General features: G+C 37.3%; 1 protein-coding gene across 1 annotated transcript in view; it reads left to right on the forward strand.

Moving 5' to 3' along the window:
• The window catches only part of LOC103505020 (acetylcholine receptor subunit alpha-like), a 33264-nt gene that overhangs the window by 8449 nt on the left and 2985 nt on the right, over positions 1–21830 (forward strand). Inside the window, exons 2-4 of the mRNA XM_017442227.2 lie at positions 9799–9949; positions 13228–13367; positions 14179–14223. Coding sequence (XP_017297716.1) covers positions 9898–9949; positions 13228–13367; positions 14179–14223 — 237 coding nt within the window. The 5' untranslated portion in view covers positions 9799–9897. The remainder of the gene's footprint in view (positions 1–9798; positions 9950–13227; positions 13368–14178; positions 14224–21830) is intronic.

Below are 21830 nucleotides of genomic sequence, written 5' to 3' on the forward strand. Positions count from 1 at the left end.
TTCTAGCTACTTATTGTATCTCAAGTATCTAACCTATCATATTGCTAAGTGTCAGAAAATCAATATCACAAAAAGATTGTAAAGTACTTTACTGTGATAGGAGGCAGAGGAAGAAGATTGCATGATACAAAAGTACTGCATGATATTGTTGTGAAAGTTCCTACACTCCTTAATGGTGCTTATAAGATTACCTATAACCCCAGGATTCTCTGAAATTATAAGAGAAAATCTACTCCTTCATCTGTCTTTATTCACCTTTTCTCTTTTCAAGTTTTTTTTCTCCTTCACGCCTCCACTTCGACGTTTAAGAACGCGATGTTTTTACTTTCTCCGAAAAAGAAATTGAGAGTTTAAAAGAAGAGTTCACCAAGAGCTATAAAAAGATCGGCGTTTAGTTTTTATGTGCGTTAAAATTTAGACATAAGCACTTATTAGGTACACTCTTGAGCTGAAGCCTTGTTTTGCCTTCCTGATACAAACTGTAATCGGATTTTTTACTTTATTTTTTAATAAAACGAAGAATTATGTTTTCCCACTTTCCTTTCCATTATGTCTTCCTCCTTTCCCTTTCTCTATCCTCCCCTTCCTTTCTCATATATATCCCCTCTCTCCCTCCTTTATCTCTCTCTCTCTCTCTCTACCTTTAACTCGGCTTCTTTGTCTCTTATCCTTGGCTCTCTCACACTCACTTTCCCTATCTTTCTCTCTTTCCCTCCATCTCTCACCTTTTTCTCTCCCTCCTTTAATATCTCTTTCTTTCCCCTCCCTTCCTCCATTTACCTACGCGATTTTTACTCCCTCGCTTAACACTTCTTTCTTTCTCTCCCTTTTTTTTCCTTTTGACTCCCTCCCCCTTTCTCTTTTTCTTCCTCTTCAGCCATTTGGCTTTGTTCTTTTTTCCACTATCTCCCTCTTCCGGTGGTAACCTCTTATCTTTTTCCCCTCCATTCTCTTTTTTTCTCCCTCTTTTTGGGTTATCTCCTTCTTCTCCTCCCTCTTTCTCCTTCTTCCCTCTTTCTCCTCCTTCCCTCTTTCTCCTCCTTCCCTCTTTTTCCTCCTCCTCCTCTTCCTCCTTTCTCTCCCTCTGTAGGTAATTTTCATTTATCTCAAACACACACACTCACAATCAATTTGGCAACAATTCAGAAAAGAAGATACCCCGGGTGCAACTTTTGCTAAGTGCCTTCACCACAACATTAGCATTCAGTAATGCTTTTCAGGCTACCTGATACCTGATGGCCATTGGCCATTTACTGAAAAGTTAGATTCGAATTTATGGTGGCTAGCAAAAAAGAAAAAAACAATTTAAGGTAATCAAAAATCAACCTTTTCGGAGTCTTGAAAATATGTAGCTGTTATTTGTGTTATGAAAGCTATTTTCCTACAGTATACTACTTGTACAGGTACATAATTCAGATTGCCATAAGTGCTTTTAAACAAAAATATTGAAAACAAACCATGGACGAAGGGGATTACTAAATCTACTCGCACCGGGTCATTTCTTCATTTCTTAATCTACTTACTCCTACTTCTTTATTTTCTTCTTCTTCTTCTTCCCCCTCCTTCTTCTTCTTCCTCTTCTTCTCTTTCTTCTTCTCCTTCTTTTTCTACTTCTCCTACCTTTTTCTTCTCTTCCTCCTCCTCTTCTTCTTCTCCTCCTTCCTTTTCTCCTTTCTTCTCCTGAATCCAATTCAGAAGCTTCCAGACTAATCTGTTTCTAAAGTCTCCCTCTTCCGGTGGTAACCTCTTATCTTTTTCCCCTCCATTCTTTTTTTTTCCTCTTTTTGGGTTATCTCCTTCTTCTCCTCCCTCTTTCTCCTTCTTCCCTCTTTCTCCTCCTTGCCTCTTCCTCCTCCTCCTCTTCCTTCTTCCTCCTTTCTCTCCGTCTGTAGGTAATTTTCATTTATCTCAAACACACACACTCACAATCAATTTGGCAACAATTCAGGAAAGAAGATACCCCGGGTGCAACTTTTGCTAAGTGCCTTCACCACAACATTAGCATTCAGTAATGCTTTTCAGGCTACCTGATACCTGATGGCCATTCGCTGAAAAGTTAGATTCGAATTTATGGTAGCTTGCAAAAAAGAAAAAAAAAATCAACCTTTCCCGGAGTCTTGCGAATATGTACCTAGGTATCTGTTATTTGTTTAATAAAAGCTATTTTCCTACGGTATAATAATTATGTATAGGTATTTGTATGGGTACATAATTCAGATTGCCATAAGTGCTTTTAAACAAAAATATTGAAAACAAACCATGGACGAAGGGGATTACTAAATCTATTAATTATCCTAAATCCTTTCTTCCGCGTCATTTCACGACTAGACTTGGAGATGAGGGGTTATAGCAACATACATTTGGCTAGAGACGATTAAATAATTTCATCGTACCTACTACCCAATAGAGAAACAATCAGCCAGCCTAGTTGGCTTAGTTGGTAGTGCGTCTGCCTTGTAAGCGCTAGGCCGCGGGTTCGATTCCCGCCCGGGGCGGATTTTATCCGGTAAAGACACGAAAGAGAGAGAGAGAGAGAGAAAGGAAAAGAAGAAGAATTAGAGAAAAAAAAATAGTAAAGGTCAAAATAGCTTGAGATAAATTAGAAGATAGAGCATTACCCAAAGAACAAAATACCTAGTTGAGAAATCGACCTTTGAAATCCCCTCTTGACCAAACCTGTGTTCTGGCTACCAAGGCAAAACATAAGTGTTGGTAGGCGTCCACAACGGAGAACAGAAAATCGACCCTCTTCCTAAATCCTTTCTTCCGCGTCATTTCACGACTAGACTTGGAGATGAGGGGTTACACACATTTGGCTAGAGACGATTAGATAATTTCATCGTACCTACTAGTTAGCTTAGTTGGTAGTGCGTCTGCCTTGTAAGCGCTAGGCCGCGGGTTCGATTCCCGCCCGGGGCGGATTTTATCCTGAGGTACCGACCCAAGAGAAAATAAACAAACCATGCTGTACAATAGAAACGTCCTCAACAGAGCTTTGACCATAGCATAGTACCGACCCAAGAGAAAATAAACAAACCATACTATAGAATAGAAACGTCCTCAACAGAGCTTTGACCATAGCATAGTACCGACCCAAGAGAAAATAGACATATCATTCCAATGAATAGAAGAGTCCTCAACGGAGCCTTGATCATAAGTATCGACCCTCGCTGAAAATCAAGAAATTGAGCTGCGTTTATTATTATTATTATTATTATTTATTTATTTATTTATTTATTTTTTTCCCTGTGAGGGTCAATGGTCCATGGCCGTCGTTGTGGCCGCGCACTAAAGCAGAATCCACAAGATGTCAAACGAACTTGTGTCCTAAATATAGACGTTTCCTTGTTTCCTAGTCCGACATTTACAACACAAGTGTGGACCCGGCTTTAAGATATTTTAGTGCCATCCTGTAGCCTGTAGACATGTTGTTCGTAACATTTTGTTTATAATTATTTATGTTTACGTGATTCTGTTACGTTTCTTTCAATTTAACTTGAAGAAACCATTTACTGATGAAAATTCGCAATGAAACAATAAGTCTATGACAAAGTATGAAACTCTTGATAGTCTTGATGAAACCTTAAGTTATATTTTCATCTGGTAGTTATTTCCTCAGTTAATGGTTAGTTGGATATTTGTCAATTTTTTAATACACAGTAAGTAAAGTTAACCCAACACCACATTAAGTTGGGTTCCCCTCACACACCCACAGAGAACTAACTTCTTCTCTGAAAGAAGGCATAAACATAAATATTTATTTATTTATTTTTAATACACCTTAGCAGAACAACTTTTTTTCTCCTCTTTCCTCTTCTTCTTCTTCTTCTTCTTCTTCTTCTTCTTCTTCTTCTTCTTCTTCTTCTTCGTCTTCCTTCTTCTTCCCCTTTTTCTTCCTCCTCCTTCTAATTCTTCTTTTTCTTTCTCTTTCTTCTTCTTTTTCTTCTTCTTCTGCTGCTTCTTATTCGATTTTCCTATACGTACCCATCACCTGCCTATGGCTTGGTGAGACATCACTGGCTCTGAGCAGAGCACTCTACTCTGGTTCATCTCAATATGTCTGCCCAGTTCAAGGTCATCAAGGAAACTTTAGAGTTGGTTGACATTTAAGCCATTTTGCTCGCCAAACTTTACTGGTATGGGAAGCATTGTGGTACTAAGTTCTGAGAACCTTAGAACTTAGTACCGAGTTTACAGAAACTAATGAAACAAGAAATCAATGAAAAAATAATCCCTGAAATCTACAGTGCATGCAAATTATTTTTAGTCAAATTATCAGTCCAAATTATTTTTAACTGCTAAGGTCTTAACGTCCCGAAAGCAAAGAGAGAAGGAAGACAGGATTAGGAGAAAGCCAGCAATCCGGCCCGGGCGGGAATCGAACCAGCGGCCTTGTGCTTATAAGACAGACACGCCACCCTCCAAGCTAACTAGGCTGGAAATGATGAGTTTGAATGATTGCAAATTTCAATCTCAGGATTTCAGGTCCTGATAAAACCCTACTAGAAGAACAAATTTCAAGTCACCCTGTATTGCACCTAGAGTAAATGAGATAAAAGCTCTTCTGAAATAGACAACTTTCTAATGTAGAGAGGGCTAGGTTAGGTAGCTTACAAAAAAGGTTTTCTCAAAACGAGGATTCTGCTAAAGCAGAGATAAGGCAGCAAAGATTACTGTCACAGAGGAACTTACTGATGCTGATGTAGAGATATTTAAGTTTAGATAGCAGATTAGCAGAAAGCATACAAAATCCTCAAAAGGCTGAGCGAGCTATGTGTTGCATCTAAATTGTGAGTGATTTTGAATCAAGATAACATGTCTGTCACTATTTAGCTTAAGTTTGCATAAATTTATCATTATCAGGAATTTTATATTTTAGTTTAATTTTGCTCACTTCTAAAATGGACTTTTTCCTCGACTCTTGGCAATCTCCATTCCACCATGATGTCTATTTTTATTTTATTCTTGGAATCTTAAGGTATCTTTAATCAATCCTTTTTCTCCACCTTCAATATTCTGAGGGCCCCTTCTGCTCCCATAACTTCTTTCTTAATATGCATTTTCAGACTGTTTATGGGTCTTCTTTCTTTTCATTTTCCTCCTATTGCCAACTCCTGCGGATTTATCTTTTACTCAGTTCCGCCATCTTGTTATTGGTCTGCTTTTGTATCAATTGTTGATTAGGCTTTTCCCTGTTTGTTTATATTTTATTTAGGGCTAACACTTCAAGTTCAGTTTTTCTTCCTCTTCTTCCATCTTTCCCCTCTTCCGCATCTTCCATCTTCCCCTCTTCGTCTCCTTTCTGCTAACCGATGACCTTGGAGAGTATTAAACTAATAGAAACTATAGCTGCAATAAAAACTAGTTACTATACAAGTACCCTAGTAGTATGGTATAGCTACAGGGTAACCCACAAATTTTGACATGAAAGGCGTCTCACGGGGAATTATCGAACGATCTAAGCAATAACCCGACTTTCTTTCCTTTTTTTTTTTTTTTTTTTTTTTTTTTTTTTTTTTTTGATACAGAACTACAAACACTTTTGTGTACCAGACGTCTATTTTTTAGTCCGTCAGTTTTTTCCCAGATTAAACCCTTGAACGGGAAATGCACAGTACCTACGTAAAGACAATTTAATCATTATTAGGATTCGGACTCTATCAGGGGCTTTTTCTCTGAGAGTGACTTCCACATTAATACTTTTAAAGCATGTTGCGGGACTTTGGACTTACTCTGTACAACAACCCTAACCAACAACAAGAAAAACCAGGAAAACTTTCTAAGCGAGCATTGTGGTGGGGATTTTCTTTTGAATTTATTTCGAACTTCTCCCGGACAGGGAGAGAGGGGGAAGCAAAGTCATAATGGCCAAGTTTTTGCGCTCGTGTGTGTCGAATTAGAAGCTGGGTTTTCATTTCACAAGTTTTTCTTTTCAGAGTACGACGGGAGAGGGTGGGGGCACCCTTTAATTTAATCTAAGTACACAATTATGTAGCCCTATACCTACCTGCCTAGTGCCTACTATAGATTTAGCTAGCTGAATTCCAGTGCAGAGGGACGCCCAAAGAAAAACAAACTTGCCTTTTTAAGAAGTCAATTTTCCCCCAAACTAGGTTGTTGATCAAGAGTGTTTTATCGTCGTTTTTATTTCGTAGGTAAAGTAATTAATTTAATGAAACAACATCAAATTAATTTCTATGTACATATATTCAAATGACATCCTCAGCAGCTCATATTTAAAACTCCTCCTCAGGGGTTCGACTAGAGATGTGTAAAGACTGACTGACTGAATTAAAAGACTTGAATCCCACACAAAGACTGAATGACTTAAACAGTCCCTACTCAAACTCAGTGAAGTCACGGCACAATTTTGGGATGTTAATAAAATTTAATTTAAAGGTGGATATTGACATAAGCAAAAACTTTGCTTTAATGAAAGCCGTTTATTAAACACATGAGGCCCTTTTCAAAGGCCTCTAATTTAGTTCTATATCATGTTTACTCTTGAACTAATAAAACTTTTTGCTTTAACTAATGAAAGCCCTTTTTAGATATGTGAGGAAAGATCTTCATTTAGATTTCTCCTTCATTTCCTTATCGTTCTTTCTTCTCGTGTCGTGTCCTTTCTCTTCTTCCTTCTTCTTCTTCTCTTCCTCCTCCTCTTCTTATTTTTCTTCTTCTTCCTCTCCTTCTTCTTCCTTTTCTTCTTCTTCTCTTCCTCCTCCTCTTCTTCTTCTCTTCCTCCTCCTCTTCTCCTTCTTTTTCTTCTTCTTCTCTTCCTCCTCCTCTTCTTCTCCTTCTTCTTCTTCTCCTCCTCATCTTCTCCTCCTCCTTCTTCTTCTTCAATTATTTCACTCTTCTCATTTGTTCTTTCTTTTTCTCCTTTCCCATTTCTTGTTTAACAATTCCACCGTCATGTTTGTTTGTTTGTTTTTAGTTTTACCTCCACTTTAGTTTAAGTTTCATTGTTATTCTCTGAACTAATTGCTTCTTGTTAGTTTTCCCGGCACTCCGTTTCATATTTCATACCCTATTTCATCTTTTTTTCTCATGCTCTATTTAGTCTATTTCATTTCATATCGTTGTCTGCAGGAATTAACAGCTAGTCTTTTCGTTTTCTAGTGTTTTATTTGATGTTTGGCTTTTATCTGAAGAAGGTATTCTGGAGTGAGCCTTGTGAAGAGGCTCCTTTTATCTGTCTAATATACTAGGTACCTTTTAGTGCCTTCTTGTCTAGCGGTCTAGTACCTGCTTAACAAAAGTGGAAGTGGAGTGTCATAATTTCCCGTTTGATTTATTATTCTTCCTGACAATCTCCAGCTTCTGTCACCTCCCCTCCTTCCCCTGATCACTCCTCTCCTCCATTTTCCTTTTTATCCTCCTCCTTTATTTCCTCTCCTTCTCCTCCATTTCTTCTCTTTCTCCTCATCCTCCTCCTTTGTCTTCTGACACTTCTCGTCCTTCCCTTTATCATAGTTATCATTATCAGCTTATCACTCTTTCCCTAAAATTTTCGTCTCCTTCTTCTCATTTGTCTACTATGCTTCCTTCTCTCCCTCCTTTTTCTCCTCATTCTCTCATATCTTGTTCGTCTTCTTCGGGTCCGTTCTTATCACTCTTCTTCCCCTTTTCACTTTCTTCGTACTTATCATTATGAGCTTATCACTCTTTCCTTAAATTTTCCATTTTCTTCTTCTCCTTTATTTGCTCTCCTTCTTCTCATGTGTCTACTATGCTTCCTTCTCTTCCTCCTTTTTCTCCTCATTCTCTCATATCTTGTTCGTCTTCTTCGGGTCCGTTCTTATCACTCTTCTTCCCCTTTTCACTTTCTTCGTCCTCCTCCACTTCATCTCTTTCTCCTTTATCTTTTCCCTTTCCTTCTTTTCCTTCATCTCGTTTCTTCTTCTCCTCCTCTTCATATTCCTCTTCCTCGTCTCCTCGTTCTCCATTTCGTTCTTCTTCTTCCTCATTTCCTCGTTCTCCATTGCGTTCTTCTTCTTCCTCACGGTTCCTCCGTCCAGTCTCTTCACCCCCTCCCTGTCCTTCATTAATTATACCCTGCTCCTTTCTATCTCAACACTTCAAAAATTCAGGCTCAGAGATACTTGCTCCTTGGAAAGGTACCTTCATTAATATGTAATCATCCCTTACTTGCTCCCCAGAATAGGTAGATACCTTAACATACCAATCATCCCTAATCCTAATAAAAGCTCAAAAGACTCCCCCGAAACGATGCAAAAGCTAAACTAGATACCTACTTTTTTTCTTGATTGCAAAACATTGTTTTCAGATTTCTGGCAGACATATTTAGATAGTGACAGTCTTCTAAGTCCCATCATACCCAAATAGTAGTACATACCTATAGATAATATTGTAAATATCTTTTAACTACGTTCTCCATTTCGTTCTTCTTCTTCGTCTTCCTCACGGTTCCTCAGTCCAGTCTCTTCACCCCCTCCCTGTCCTTCATTAATTATACCCTGCTCCTTTCTATCTCATTTCCGTCTCCCATTTCCTCTATTCACCATATGTTATATTAAATTACCAAAATTTAGGTTTAACATTAAAAGCGACATAAATGTTATCGAATCTTCCATCACAAGGACAACAGGTTTTGTTATATTAAATTACCAAAATTTAGGTTTAACATTAAAAGCGACATAAATGTTATCGAATCTTCCATCACAAGGACAACAGGTTTTGTTTGGTTTTAGTTTTTTGCTACCTGGTTCATCTTTACTGGTCCACTTGTTTTGATGGTGTCTTAATAAATAAATAAATATACAGTAGGTAATAATAATGAACATCTCATGTATGTCATGACATCCATAGTATTTAAACCTACTGACATAATAAGAACGATGCCAATATCTCTTCCAAACACACTCTAATAAATATCAATAAATTAATAATCTTGTTCAAATAGCAATCTCTTTAAAAAAGAAATATTTGATTTAAAAGATGATCTAAAAAGACTCGAAGATATTGAACCTGTAAAATAATAATAATAATAATAATAATAATAATAATAATAATAATAATAATAAAATTACAGCATCCAATCCTCACTGCTGTAATTGAAGACTGAAAAATTAGATAATTGGTGGATGTGTCCATTTCACTATCCATTTCTCACTTCTGGAACTAGTGCAACTGAAGAATGAAAACTATAGAAAATTAGTGGATGTCCCAATTTCACCATCCATTTCTCACTGCTGTAACTGGAACAAGCAGGGCCCGTCCCTCCGTAGTTTATTCGATCATGGTTAAAGAATACCTTTGTACCTACCTAATTTGTTTAATATTCAGTTTGATTTCTCGATTTGATTTTTTGATTTTACTTCCATGTAATGATTTAAAATCAAGACTAGACTTTTTTTTTTTTTTTTTTTTTCTGCGAGGGTCAATGGTCCATGGTCGTCGTTGTGGCCGCGCACTGAAGCAGAATCCACAAGATGTCAAACGAACCTGTGTCCTAAATGTAGACGTTTCCTTGTTTCCTAGTCCGACATTTACAACATGAGTGTGGACCCGGCTTTAGGATACTTTAGTGCCATCCTGTAGCCTGTAGACATGTTGTTCGTAACATTTTGTTTATAATTATTTATGTTTACGTGATTCTGTTACGTTTCTTTTTATACCTGAGGTTGGATGAGGTTAATCTAAGGAAACTTGTAAGTGAAAGTAAAACCCCAGTCACAAAGAGATTTCTAGCCACGTTAAACCCTCTGAAAATCTGTTTGTCTTTAGATCTGTTACAAATCCCGTAAAAAAATATCATCTTTGGGTCTGTTGCAGAACTTCGTATTGCAGACTTAACTTCCTCATGGTGAAGCTGGGCTCGAACTTGAACCTTCATCACCAGACCCGCTTCTCTCACCGTCGGAACATGGCAACATGAACTTAGCTGCCAGCCTCTCTGTCGCCATCATTCTCGTCCTCTGTCAAGGTAATTTCAATTCAATTCAGTCCAGTCTGAATCAATTCAGTTTAATCCAATTCAATTCATTCCTATACAATTTGAAATAACTGTAGATTTGTAGAACTCACTCAGAGAAATTGCTCTTATGTAAGCCACACAGCTGGGAGAACTTTATCCTACACAGATAAAGTTCGTTCTCGGAACGGCTGGCTTTCTCCTGTCCTCCTTCGCTTCAATTTCAGGGCGGTAAGACATGCGGACCTCCGTTGTTACAGCTCTCTCTATCAAACCTTTTTTAAAAAATTAATGAATTAATCAATCAAGACTACTCCACTTCATGTTTTCAGGATGTTCCGGAAACCCCGACGCCAAAAGACTCTACGATGACCTCCTATCCTGTCCTCCTTCGCTTCAATTTCAGGGCGGTAAGACATGCGGACCTCCGTTGTTACAGCTCTCTCTATCAAACCTCTTTAAAAAAATCAATGAATTAATCAATCAAGACTACTCCACTTCATGTTTTCAGGATGTTCCGGAAACCCCGACGCCAAAAGACTCTACGATGACCTCCTCTCTATTCACATCCTCTTTCCCTTGTTATCTCCTCCTCCTCCTCCTCCTCCTCATTATTAGGTATTTGTCTCTTTCTCTTCTGCCTCTTCTTCATTCTCCCTTTCTGATCTCTATTCTTCTTTTTCTTCCTCCTCTTTCTTTTACTCTTCCTCCTCCCCTTTTATTTCTTCTTTTACTCTTCTTCCTCCTTCTCCTTCTTTTACTCTTCTTTCTCTTGTTATTATTTCTTCCATCATCATCATAAATAATGTGCACTCTTACTTTCCTATCGAACAGTTTTTATCTTCTTCTTGATCTTCCTTTTAGCCATTATGTTCGCCTCTTTATTGTTTGCCTTTCCTTTTCTTCTTCTCTTTTTTTCCTCTTCTCTTTCTTCTTGTTCTTCTTCTTCTTCTGCTCTTCCTTTTTCTTCATCTTCTTTTCCTTCACCAACACTTTCGCCATTTTTCTTTCCATAATTGATTCCGGTCTGATATTTTTCTTCCTTCTTACTCTTCATTATAGGTACTTCATTATTTTAAGTTCTCTCCCGCTTTCTCCCTTTCTCTAACTCTCTATCTCTCTCCATTTCTTCCTCTCTCTCTCTCTCTCTCTCTCTCTCTCTCTCTCTCTCTTTCTCTATATCGGGAAGTGCCTCAACATTTTGATGAGTGAGTGAGTGAGTGAGTGAATGAGTAAAAAAATTGCGATTTTTGCGCCTCTATATCTCCGGAACTACTTAGTATTAAGAGCTCAAATTTTCAAGGTATGTTTATATACCTTACCTAAATATGTGCCCTGAATTTCAAAAGTTTATCTTTAGAGGAACCCGATCTATGAAGGTGAGAAAAACCTGCCGAATCGGTTCGTGTAAAGATACACAGGCGTGCTTACTGGAACTTGGCCTGGCGCACTGCCGTGCGCTCAGATTTTAAGATGATTCGATGATGACACTCGTGTGTGTTTTTATTTTCAGGCTGGAGACATGTGCGTATTCAACAGAACGGCAAGAATGCATCCGGTCAAACTCATTACCTCTCACTATCCGGCTTTGAAATCTACGGAACTCTGACTGGCGTATGTGAGGATCTAGGTAGAGCTGCTAGAGAAGCAGAAGCGAGTGTTCGGAAAGCTAGGAGATTAGTGCGAACCCAGGTATGTAGTAGCTATGTAGGTTGAATAATAGAAATGTTTCCCAGTGAAGAATGTTGTAATGAGTAAGTTGTGATTTGCAGGTGATGAGACACTTGATCATTGGAGCCAGAGTACAACGTGGACTTGATTGGAAGTGGAGAGATCAGGATGGAATCCCTCCCGGTGAAGGTAACTTGAAACCAATAATAATGATAATTTAACTATAGATTAAATAAACGAAGCGGGAGGAGTCATGAACTATGACGTCAAAGCTTAAGATCTACCGGTATTTTTTAAATCGATTTATCGCCTGATCTAAAAGTCGTAGAAGAAAAAGAAAAATTCCCTTGTTTCTCATTTTTCCTGCTCTTTTACTTGGAAACGTCACCCAAGTAAGCGCAACTGCTCTATTGACTGAACGATAGTGAGGTCTATCAGGGTGTCTACCAGACTGGGAAACCGGGAAAAGTCGGAATTTTTTAAAGCAAAAAAAAACAAAAAAAAAAAAAAAAAAAAAAAAAATGGATTGAAAAAACTAAACGTTTAAAGATCAGTTGTCCCAACACCAAAACTAAGATGATCTCTTTACAAAAGGACAAAGGTAAATAAACTTGAAGTTATTTGAAAGAAATGGAAAAAATCTTATGAATGCCTAAAAACTCATTGTGTATGCAATGTGCTAAGCATTGTGAAATTTTGATTTCAAGATCGCATTTGGTTCACTCCCCCCCTGCCAGCCTAGTTAGCTTTCTTGGTAGCCCGTCTGCGTTGTATGCACTAGGTTGTGGGTTCGATTTCCGAACTGGGCGGATTTTAGCCTGAACGGATAATGTTCGTTCTCGGAACGAATAATTCGTTTTCAGGACGGTAAGACCTTAGAAGTTACAGTTCCCTCTGTCAAACCTCTTAAAAAAACCACTCCCTCTTCCATTTTCTTTTCCAATAGGTATTTACTATGTAGGTGGCCGACTATGGTGGTAGGAAGGTACCTGCCATATAGGAGAGCGAGTAATATTAATTCCTGTTTTCAGTTAAGACCGTACGTTCATAGGTATAATAGAAGGAACAATAGAGTGGAAAATATAGGGGATGGGACTTTCTTTTAATCCGAAATATTTTTATAGGGTGTGCCGAAAATATCCGGACACTGAGAGTGACAAAATTTCAAAATTAATGGATATCTGTACTAGGATTTTAATTTTATTCTTATGGACATATGATAGTAAATAAATAATAGTAAAAATAATAAAGGATAGGTACCTAGTAAATTGTTTCTAAAGAATTCTTTAATTCAATACTTAAATCTAAATACCTTATATGAAAAATAGCTCTCTATCTCAACATCTAATAACAATTAGCAGTTATTAGGTAAGTAAGGGTGGGTTCCTTGTTCCTGGACTAATTTATTGTCTACCCAGTACAATAATATCCTTGGGTATTAGCTGGTAGCTCCCATCAGCTATATTAATATTCTTCGCCTATGCAGATGGTGCTCTCCCCACAGTTTAATCCAATTCAATTCGTTCCTATACAATGTTCAAATTTGAAATAACTGTAGATAACCTCTTTAAAAAATCAATGAATTAATCAATCAAGACTACTCCACTTTATGTTTTCAGGATGTTCCGGAAACCCCGACGCCAAAAGACTCTACGATGACCTCCTGTCCAACTACAACAAACTGGTTCGACCTGTGGTTAATGTGACCGATGCACTCACTGTCAAAATCAAGCTCAAACTATCGCAACTCATAGACGTGGTAAGTCAAAGGGGAAATGGGTTTTCGAGGACGAGCGGATTGGAACACATCACATGCCTTCAGGCACACTCCATTTGTCAAGGGTCTAGGTTTTCCTTGCCCTAAGGATCAATTTAACTTGGAGAAACCATTTACTGATGAAAATTCGCAATGAAACAATAAGTCTATGAAAAAGTATGAAACTCTTGATAGTCTTGATGAAACCTTAAGTTATATTTTCATCGGGTAGGTATTTCCTCAGTTGATGGTTAGTTGGATTTGTCAATTTTTTAATACACAGTAAGTAAAGTCAACCCAACACCACATTAAGTTGGGTTCCCCTCACATACCCACAGAGAACTAACGTCTTCTCTGAAAGAAGACATAGTTTAAACATATTTATTTTTAATACACCTTAGCAGAACAACTTTTTTTCTCCTCTTTCTTCTTCTTCTTCTTCTTCTTCTTCTTCGTCTTCTTCTTCTTCTTCTTCTTCTTCCTCTTCTTCTTCTTCTGCTGCTGCTTCTTATTCGATTTGCCTATAAGTACCCATCACCTGCCTGTGGCTTGGTGAGACATCACTGGTCCTGAGCACTCTACTCTGGTTCATCTCAATATTCTCAATATATCTGCCCAGTTCAAGGTCATCAAGGAAACTTTAGAGTTGGTTGACATTTAAGCCATTTTGCTCGCCAAACTTTACTGGTATGGGAAGCTCAAGTTGACATTGTTAGCATATCTTGTAAGCTCATTTTTTCGCTTTCTTAATTAGATGGAGTTCTTCGTTATTAAATTTATTCTCAATTTTCATTTTGTTTTATTCTGATTTCAGAACCTCAAAAACCAAATTATGACAACGAATTTATGGGTGGAACAGGTAAGCTCCTAAAGGATTTAAATATTTTAAATTTACCACTAATCACTAATAATTAATATCTACCAAGAACCCAAGAAGAAATCAATATTTTTCTAATTTTTTAGATAGATAATTATGTAGATACCTACTTTCTCAATCCAAGTTTTGAAGAAAAAGAGAAGAGAGAGAGAGAGAGAGAGAGGGAAAGGGGGGGGAGAGAAAGAGAGGGATGGAAATTTCTTGTTTGATTAATAGATAAAATAATATTATTACCTACCAATTATTTTTTTATGGTTTCCAATCACTCTTCTATCTTGATTACTTAAGATAGGTATTCTATTTGCTTTTAATTAAACATCGGAAAATCAGAAATCTGAGCTTTTCTCAAATCTTCCTTTTCTTCTTATTATTATTCTTCTTCTTCTTTGATAAAAACCCCTACTAGAAGAACAAATGTCAAGTCACCCTGTATTGCACCTAGGAGTAAATGAGAATAAAAGCTTTTTGCTGAAATAAACAACCTTCTAATTGGTAGAGGAGGGCTAGGTTAGGGTTAGCTTACAAAAGAAGAGTTTTCTAAAAAGAGATTCTGCTAAAGCAAGAGATAAACGGCACCCAGCCAAAGATTACTGCTCACAGAGGAACTCTACTGATGCTGGATCATAAGATATTTAAGGTTAGATAGCAGATTAAGCAGAAAGCATACAAAATCCTCAAAAGGCTGAAGCGAGCCTATGGTGTTGCATCTAAATTGTGAGTGATTTTGAATCTAAGATAACATGTCTGTCACTAATTTAGCGTTAGTGCATAAATTTATCATTATCAGGAATTTTATATTTTAGTTTAATTTTGCTCACTTCTAAAATGGACTTTTTCCTCGACTCTTGGCAATCTCCATTCCACCATGATGTCTATTTTTATTTTATTCTTGGAATCTTAAGGTATCTTTAATCAATTATTTTCAGACTGTTTATGGGTCTTCTTTCTTTTCATTTTCCTCCTATTGCCAACTCCTGCGGATTTATCTTTTACTCAGTTCCGCCATCTTGTTATTGGTCTGCTTTTGTATCAATTGTTGATTAGGCTTTTCCCTGTTTGTTTATATTTTATTTAGGGCTAACACTTCAAAAATTCAGGCTCAGAGATACTTGCTCCTTGGAAAGGTACCTTCATTAATATGTAATCATCCCTTACTTGCTCCCTAGAATAGGTAAATACCTTAACATATCAATCATCCCTAATCCTAATAAAAGCTCAAAAGACTCTCCTGAAACGATGCAAAAGCTAAACTACCTACCTACTTTTTTCTTGATTACAAAACATTGTTTTCAGATTTCTGGCAGACTTATTTAGATAGTGACAGTCTTCTAAGTCCCATCATACCCAAATAGTAGTACATACCTATAGATAATATTGTAAATATCTCTTAACTACAAGAGGGTAACTACCCACATACTTATGTTATATTAAATTACCAAAATTTACGTTTAACATTAAAAGCGACATAAATGTTATCGAATCTTCCATCACAAGGACAACAAGTTTTGTTTGGTTTTAGTTTTTTGCTACCTGGTTCATCTTTACTGGTCCACTTGTTTTGATGGTGTCTTAATAAATAAATACATAAATAAACAGTAATAATAATGAACATCTCATGTATGTCATGACACCCATAGTATTTAAACCTACTGACATAATAAGAACGATGCCAATCTCTTCCAAACACACTCTAATAAATATCAATAAAATAATCTCGTTCAAATAGCAATCTCTTTAAAAAAGAAATATTTGATTTAAAAGATGATCTGAAAAGATCAAGAGTGTTTCATCGTCGTTTTTATTACGTAGGTAAAGACAGTAATTAATTTAATGAAACAACATTAAATTAATTTCTATGTATGTTCAAATGACATCCTCAGCAGCTCATATTTAAAACTCCTCCTCAGGGGTTCGACTCTTAGTGAAGTCACGGCACAATTTTGGGATATTAATAAAATTTAATTTAAAGGTGGATTGGATATTGACATAAGCAAAAACTTTGCTTTAAAGAAAGCCGTTTATTAAACACATGAGGCCCTTTTCAAAGGCTACTAATTTAGTTCTATATCATGTTTACTCTTGAACTAATAAAACTTTTTGCTTTAACTAATGAAAGCCCTTTTTAGATATGTGAGGAAAAACAGGCCTTTGAAAGGCAATTAATTTCTTTTTTAGGTATATCATGATTCTCTCTCTCTCTCTCTTTGCTCACATGACTGACATTTATTACTTCAAAAGGAATTAGAGAGCCAAAGAGCAGGAGATTGAGAGTTAAAAGAAGAAGGAAAAGGGAAGGAAAGAGAGGGAGAGAGAAAACTAGAAAAATGGGGGGGAGAGAGAAAGAGAGTTAAAGTAAGGGAGAGTGAGAGAGAGAGAAAAGTGTAATTTACTTCTTCGTGATATCTTAATGCTCGAGAAATTGGAGGTGAAACAGAGAGGGAGAGAGAGAGAAAATGAGAGGGGGAAGAAAGAAAAGAAGAGAGAAGGAGGGAAGGAATGGGAGAAGGAGAGAGAGAGAGGACTAAGACTGATGTGGAAATTCGTGACAGTTTGCTAATTGCTTCGTTTTCCCTGGCACAAAATACCGGGTGGTAAAGACTGGGATAATGTTCGTTCTCGGAACGGCTGGCTTTCTCCTATCCTGTCTTCCTTCTCTCTTCGATTTCGGGACGAATGACTGACATTTATTACTTCAAAAGGAATTAGAGAGCCAAAGAGTAGGAGATTGAGAGTTAAAAGAAGAAGGAAAAGGGAAGGAAAGAGAGGGAGAGAGAAAACTAGAAAAATGGGGGGGGGAGAGAGAGAAAGAGAGTTAAAGTAAGGGAGAGTGAGAGAGAGAAATGTGTAAATTACTTCTTCGTGATATCCTAATGCTCGAGAAATTGGAGGTGAAACAGAGAGGGAGAGAGAGAAAATGAGAGAGAGGGGGAAGAAAGAAAAGAAGAGAGAGGGAGCGAAGGAATGGGAGAAGGAGAGAGAGGACTAAGACTGATGTGGAAATTCGTGACAGTTTGCTAATTGCTTCGTTTTCCCTGGCACAAAATACCGGGTAGTAAAGACACGAAAGAGAGAGAGAGAGAAAGGAAAAGTAGAAGAAGAATTAGAAAAAAAGAAATAGTAAAGGTCAAAATAGCATGAGATAAATTAGAAGATAGAGCATTACACAAAGAAAATACCTAGTTGAGAAATCGACCTTTGAAATACCCTCTTGACCAAACCTGTGTTCTGGCTACCAAGGCAAAACATAAGTGTTGGTAGGCGTCCACAACGGAGAACAGAAAATCGACCCTCGCCTAGTACCGAACCAAGAGAAAATAAACAAACCATGCTGTACAATAGAAGCGTCCTCAACAGAGCTTTGACCATAGCATAGTACCGACCCAAGAGAAAATAAACAAATCATTCCAATGAATAGAAACGTCCTCAACAGAGCTTTGACCATACCATAGTACCGACCCAAGAGAAAGTAAACAAATCATTCTAATGATAAATGAATAGAAGAGTCCTCAACGGAGCCTTGATCATAAGTACCGACCCTCGCTGAAAATCAAGAAATTGAGCTGCGTTTTTTTTTTTTTTTTTTTTCCGAGGGTGTCCTCAACAGAGCTTTGACCATAGCATAGTACCGACCCAAGAGAAAATAGACATATCATTCCAATGAATAGAAGAGTCCTCAACGGAGCCTTGATCATAAGTATCGACCCTCGCTGAAAATCAAGAAATTGAGCTGCGTTTATTATTATTATTATTATTATTTATTTATTTATTTATTTATTTTTTTCCCTGTGAGGGTCAATGGTCCATGGCCGTCGTTGTGGCCGCGCACTAAAGCAGAATCCACAAGATGTCAAACGAACTTGTGTCCTAAATATAGACGTTTCCTTGTTTCCTAGTCCGACATTTACAACACAAGTGTGGACCCGGCTTTAAGATATTTTAGTGCCATCCTGTAGCCTGTAGACATGTTGTTCGTAACATTTTGTTTATAATTATTTATGTTTACGTGATTCTGTTACGTTTCTTTCTTTAGATACCTCTTCTTTCCTTTCCATTTTCCTTCTTCCTTCTTTCCTATCTCCCACTATCTTCATTTAGATTTCTCCTTCATTTCCTTATCGTTCTTTCTTCTCGTGTCGTGTCCTTTCTCTTCTTCATTCTTCTTCTTCTCTTCCTCCTCCTCCTCTTCTCCTTCTTTTTCTTCTTCTTCTCTTCCTCCTCCTCTTCTTCTCCTTCTTCTTCTCCTCCTCCTCATCTTCTCCTCCTTCTTCTTCAATTATTTCACTCTTTTCTTCTCATTTGTTCTTTCTTTTTCTCCTTTCCCATTTCTTGTTTAACAATTCCACCGTCATGTTTGTTTGTTTTTAGTTTTACCTCCACTTTAGTTTAAGTTTCATTGTTATTCTCTGAACTAATTGCTTCTTGTTAGTTTTCCCGGCACTCCGTTTCATATTTCATACCCTATTTCATCTTTTGTCTCGTGCTCTATTTAGTCTGTTTCATTTCATATCGTTGTCTGCAAGAATGAACAGCTAAGCTAGTCTTTTCGTTTTCTAGTGTTTTATTTGATGTTTGGCTTTTATCTGAAGAAGGTATTCTGGAGTGACCCTTGTGAAGAGGCTCCTTTTATCTGTCTAATATACTAGGTACCTTTTAGTGCCTTCTTGTCTAGCGGTCTAGTACCTGCTTAACAAAAAATCAAGTTGACATTGTTGGCATATCTTGTAAGCTCATTTTTTTCGCTTTCTTAATTAGATGGAGTTCTTTGTTATTAAATTTATTCTCAATTTTCATTTTGTTTTATTCTGATTTCAGAACCTCAAAAACCAAATTATGACAACGAATTTATGGGTGGAACAGGTAAGCTCCTAAAGGATTTAAATATTTTAAATTTACCACTAATCACTAATTAATATCTACCAAGAAGAAATCATTATTTTTCTAATTTATTAGATAGATAATTATGATACCTACTTCCTCAATCCAAGTTTTGAAGAAAAAGAGAAGAGAAGAGAGAGAGAGAGAGAGAGTGAGGGAAAGGGGGGGAGAGAAAGAGAGGGATGGAAATTTCTTGTTTGATTAATAGATAAAATAATATTATTACCTACCAATTATTTTTTTATGGTTTCCAATTACTCTTCTATCTTGATTACTTAAGATAGGTATTCTATTTGCTTTTAATTAAACATCGGAAAATCAGAAATCTGAGCTTTTCTCAAATCTTCCTTTTCTTCTTCTTCTTCTTCTTCTTCTTCTTCTTCTGCTTCTTCTTCTTCTCCTCCTCCTTCTTCTTCGCCTCTTCCTCCTCCTTCTTCGCCTCCTCCTCCTCCTCCTTCTTCTTCTAGGTCCACTCTCCTTTATATTTACTTTTTTTCTGGGTACGTTTATGTTTGCTTTGATTTTAAAAGCTTAATCGAAATAAAGTAAACACATTAGAATGGTCTTTCTCTGTTTGTTTTGTCTTTGAGTATCAAATACGCTTTTTGTCTTTTATATTCTTTTGTCTTGCAACTTTTTCCTTCGTTCTTTTTACCTACTTTCTTTCCTTTCCTTCTTTTGTTCCAATACCCTTTCTTCTTTTATGCCTACCCTTTCTGTTCATTCTCATTCTTCTTGTTCTTTTCCCCCTCCTTCTTCTCATCCTTATTCAATATTCTAAGGACTCGGTCTCCTTCTATAACTTCTTTCTTAATATTCACTACCTTTTCTGCACTAATTCCTTCCACTTTTCTTTGTTCTTCCCCTTCCTCTTCTTCTTCTTCTCCTTCTCCACCTCCCCCTTCTCCTCCTCCTCTTCCTTCTAGTCCTCCCTTGCCTTCTTCTTCTCCTTTTTCTCCACCTTCAATATTCTGAGGGCCCCTTCTGCTCCCATAACTTCTTTCTTAATATGCACCACGTTTTCTGCACTAATTCCTTCAGATTTTCTTCCTCTTCTTCCATCTATCCCCTCTTCCGCTTCTTCCATCTTCCCCTCTTCGTCTCCTTTCTCCTAACCGATGACCTTGGAAAGTATTAAACTAATAGAAACCATAGCTGCAATAAAAACTAGTTATACGAGGACCCTAGTAGTATGGTATAGCTACAGGGTAACTCACAAATTTTGACATGAAGTTCGTCTCACGGGGAATTATCGAACGATCTAAGCAATAACTCGACTTTTTTTTTCTTTCTTTTTTTCGTTTATCTGGTATACAGAACTACAAACACTTTTGTGTACCAGACGTTTATTTTTTAGTCTGTCAGTTTTTTCCCCAAATTAAACCCTTGAACGGGAAATGCATAGTACCTACGTAAAGACAATTTAATCATTATTAGAATTCGGACTCTATCAGGGGCTTTTTCTCGGAGAGTGACTTCCACATTAATACTTTTAAAGCATGTTGCGGGACTTTGGACTTACTCTGTACAACAACCCTAACCATCAACAAGAAAAACCAGGAAAACTTTCTAAGCGAGCATTGTGGTGGGGATTTTCTTTTGAATTTATTTCGAACTTCTCCCGGACAGGGAGAGAGGGGGAAGCAAAGTCATAATGACCAAGTTTTGCGCTCGTGTGTGTCGAATTAGAAGCTGGGTTTTCATTTCACAAGTTTTTTCTTTTCAGAGTACGACGGGAGAGGGTGGGGGCACCCTTTAATTTAATCTAAGTACACAATTATGTAGCCTACCTGCCTACTGTAGATTTAGCTAGCTGAATTCCAGTGCTGAGGGCCTAAGATTAGACAGCAGGCTCTAATAAAATTCGAGATAAAAGGATTAACTGATTAAGTTTAGTAGCTATCATAATTCAGTCTAGAAACTATTTGAAAATCCCGATTTTATTCTCTTTTTTTTCTAAAGAAGGTCGATAGAGGGACCTCTAGCAAGGATGATCTTATCGTCCCGAAATCGAAGAGAGAAAGAGGACATGGTAGGAGAAAGTCAGCCGTTCCGAGAACGAACCTGATCTGTTTAGGATAAAGTTCGCCCCAAGCAGAAATTGAACCTGCGACATGAAACGGTTAAGAAAATCTTTATTCTGTTTAAGACTTGGATGATATTCACCTTTTTGAATACACATTGGAATCAGCATTGTTTTATTTAGGTGCAAAATAATACCTATCTTAGATCTCATAAGAGGCAAGACCAAAACTTTACATACAGCCCCGAACAGGCCAGGAACTACGCAGTCCAGGGCTCTCTGACGTCCCTAATCCCTCAAGTGTGTGCCGCATCTGTGTCTCTTTCACTTTTTACATTTGTGTAGATCCGCCCCTGACATAGTCCCGATAATAATATGTGAGCTTTGTTTGATATTTCAAAAGAAACATCCAAGCTTATCGAAACTTTTCCTGAAAGCATTTTTGAAAACAAACAGTTCCTTTTTCCTTCTTTGTTTGGAAAGAAAATATTCGCCTCTCTCTGAGAAAATGAAAATGAGGGCAAGATTGGATGCTGATGATATTCTTATGAAACGTCTGGCAAACGAGTGATACCTTTGGATTTGGGCATCAAAAAAGGCTATAAAATCTAAAAAATTGTGTATTTTTTTGTTGGATAGCGGTTCGGTTTAACGTTTATCTACTGTCGGCATTTTACGAGCTGACAATATT

The sequence above is a fragment of the Diaphorina citri genome, unplaced genomic scaffold (assembly GCF_000475195.1).
Source record: "Diaphorina citri unplaced genomic scaffold, Diaci psyllid genome assembly version 1.1 scaffold145, whole genome shotgun sequence".
Classification (NCBI taxonomy): Eukaryota; Metazoa; Arthropoda; class Insecta; order Hemiptera; family Psyllidae; genus Diaphorina; species Diaphorina citri.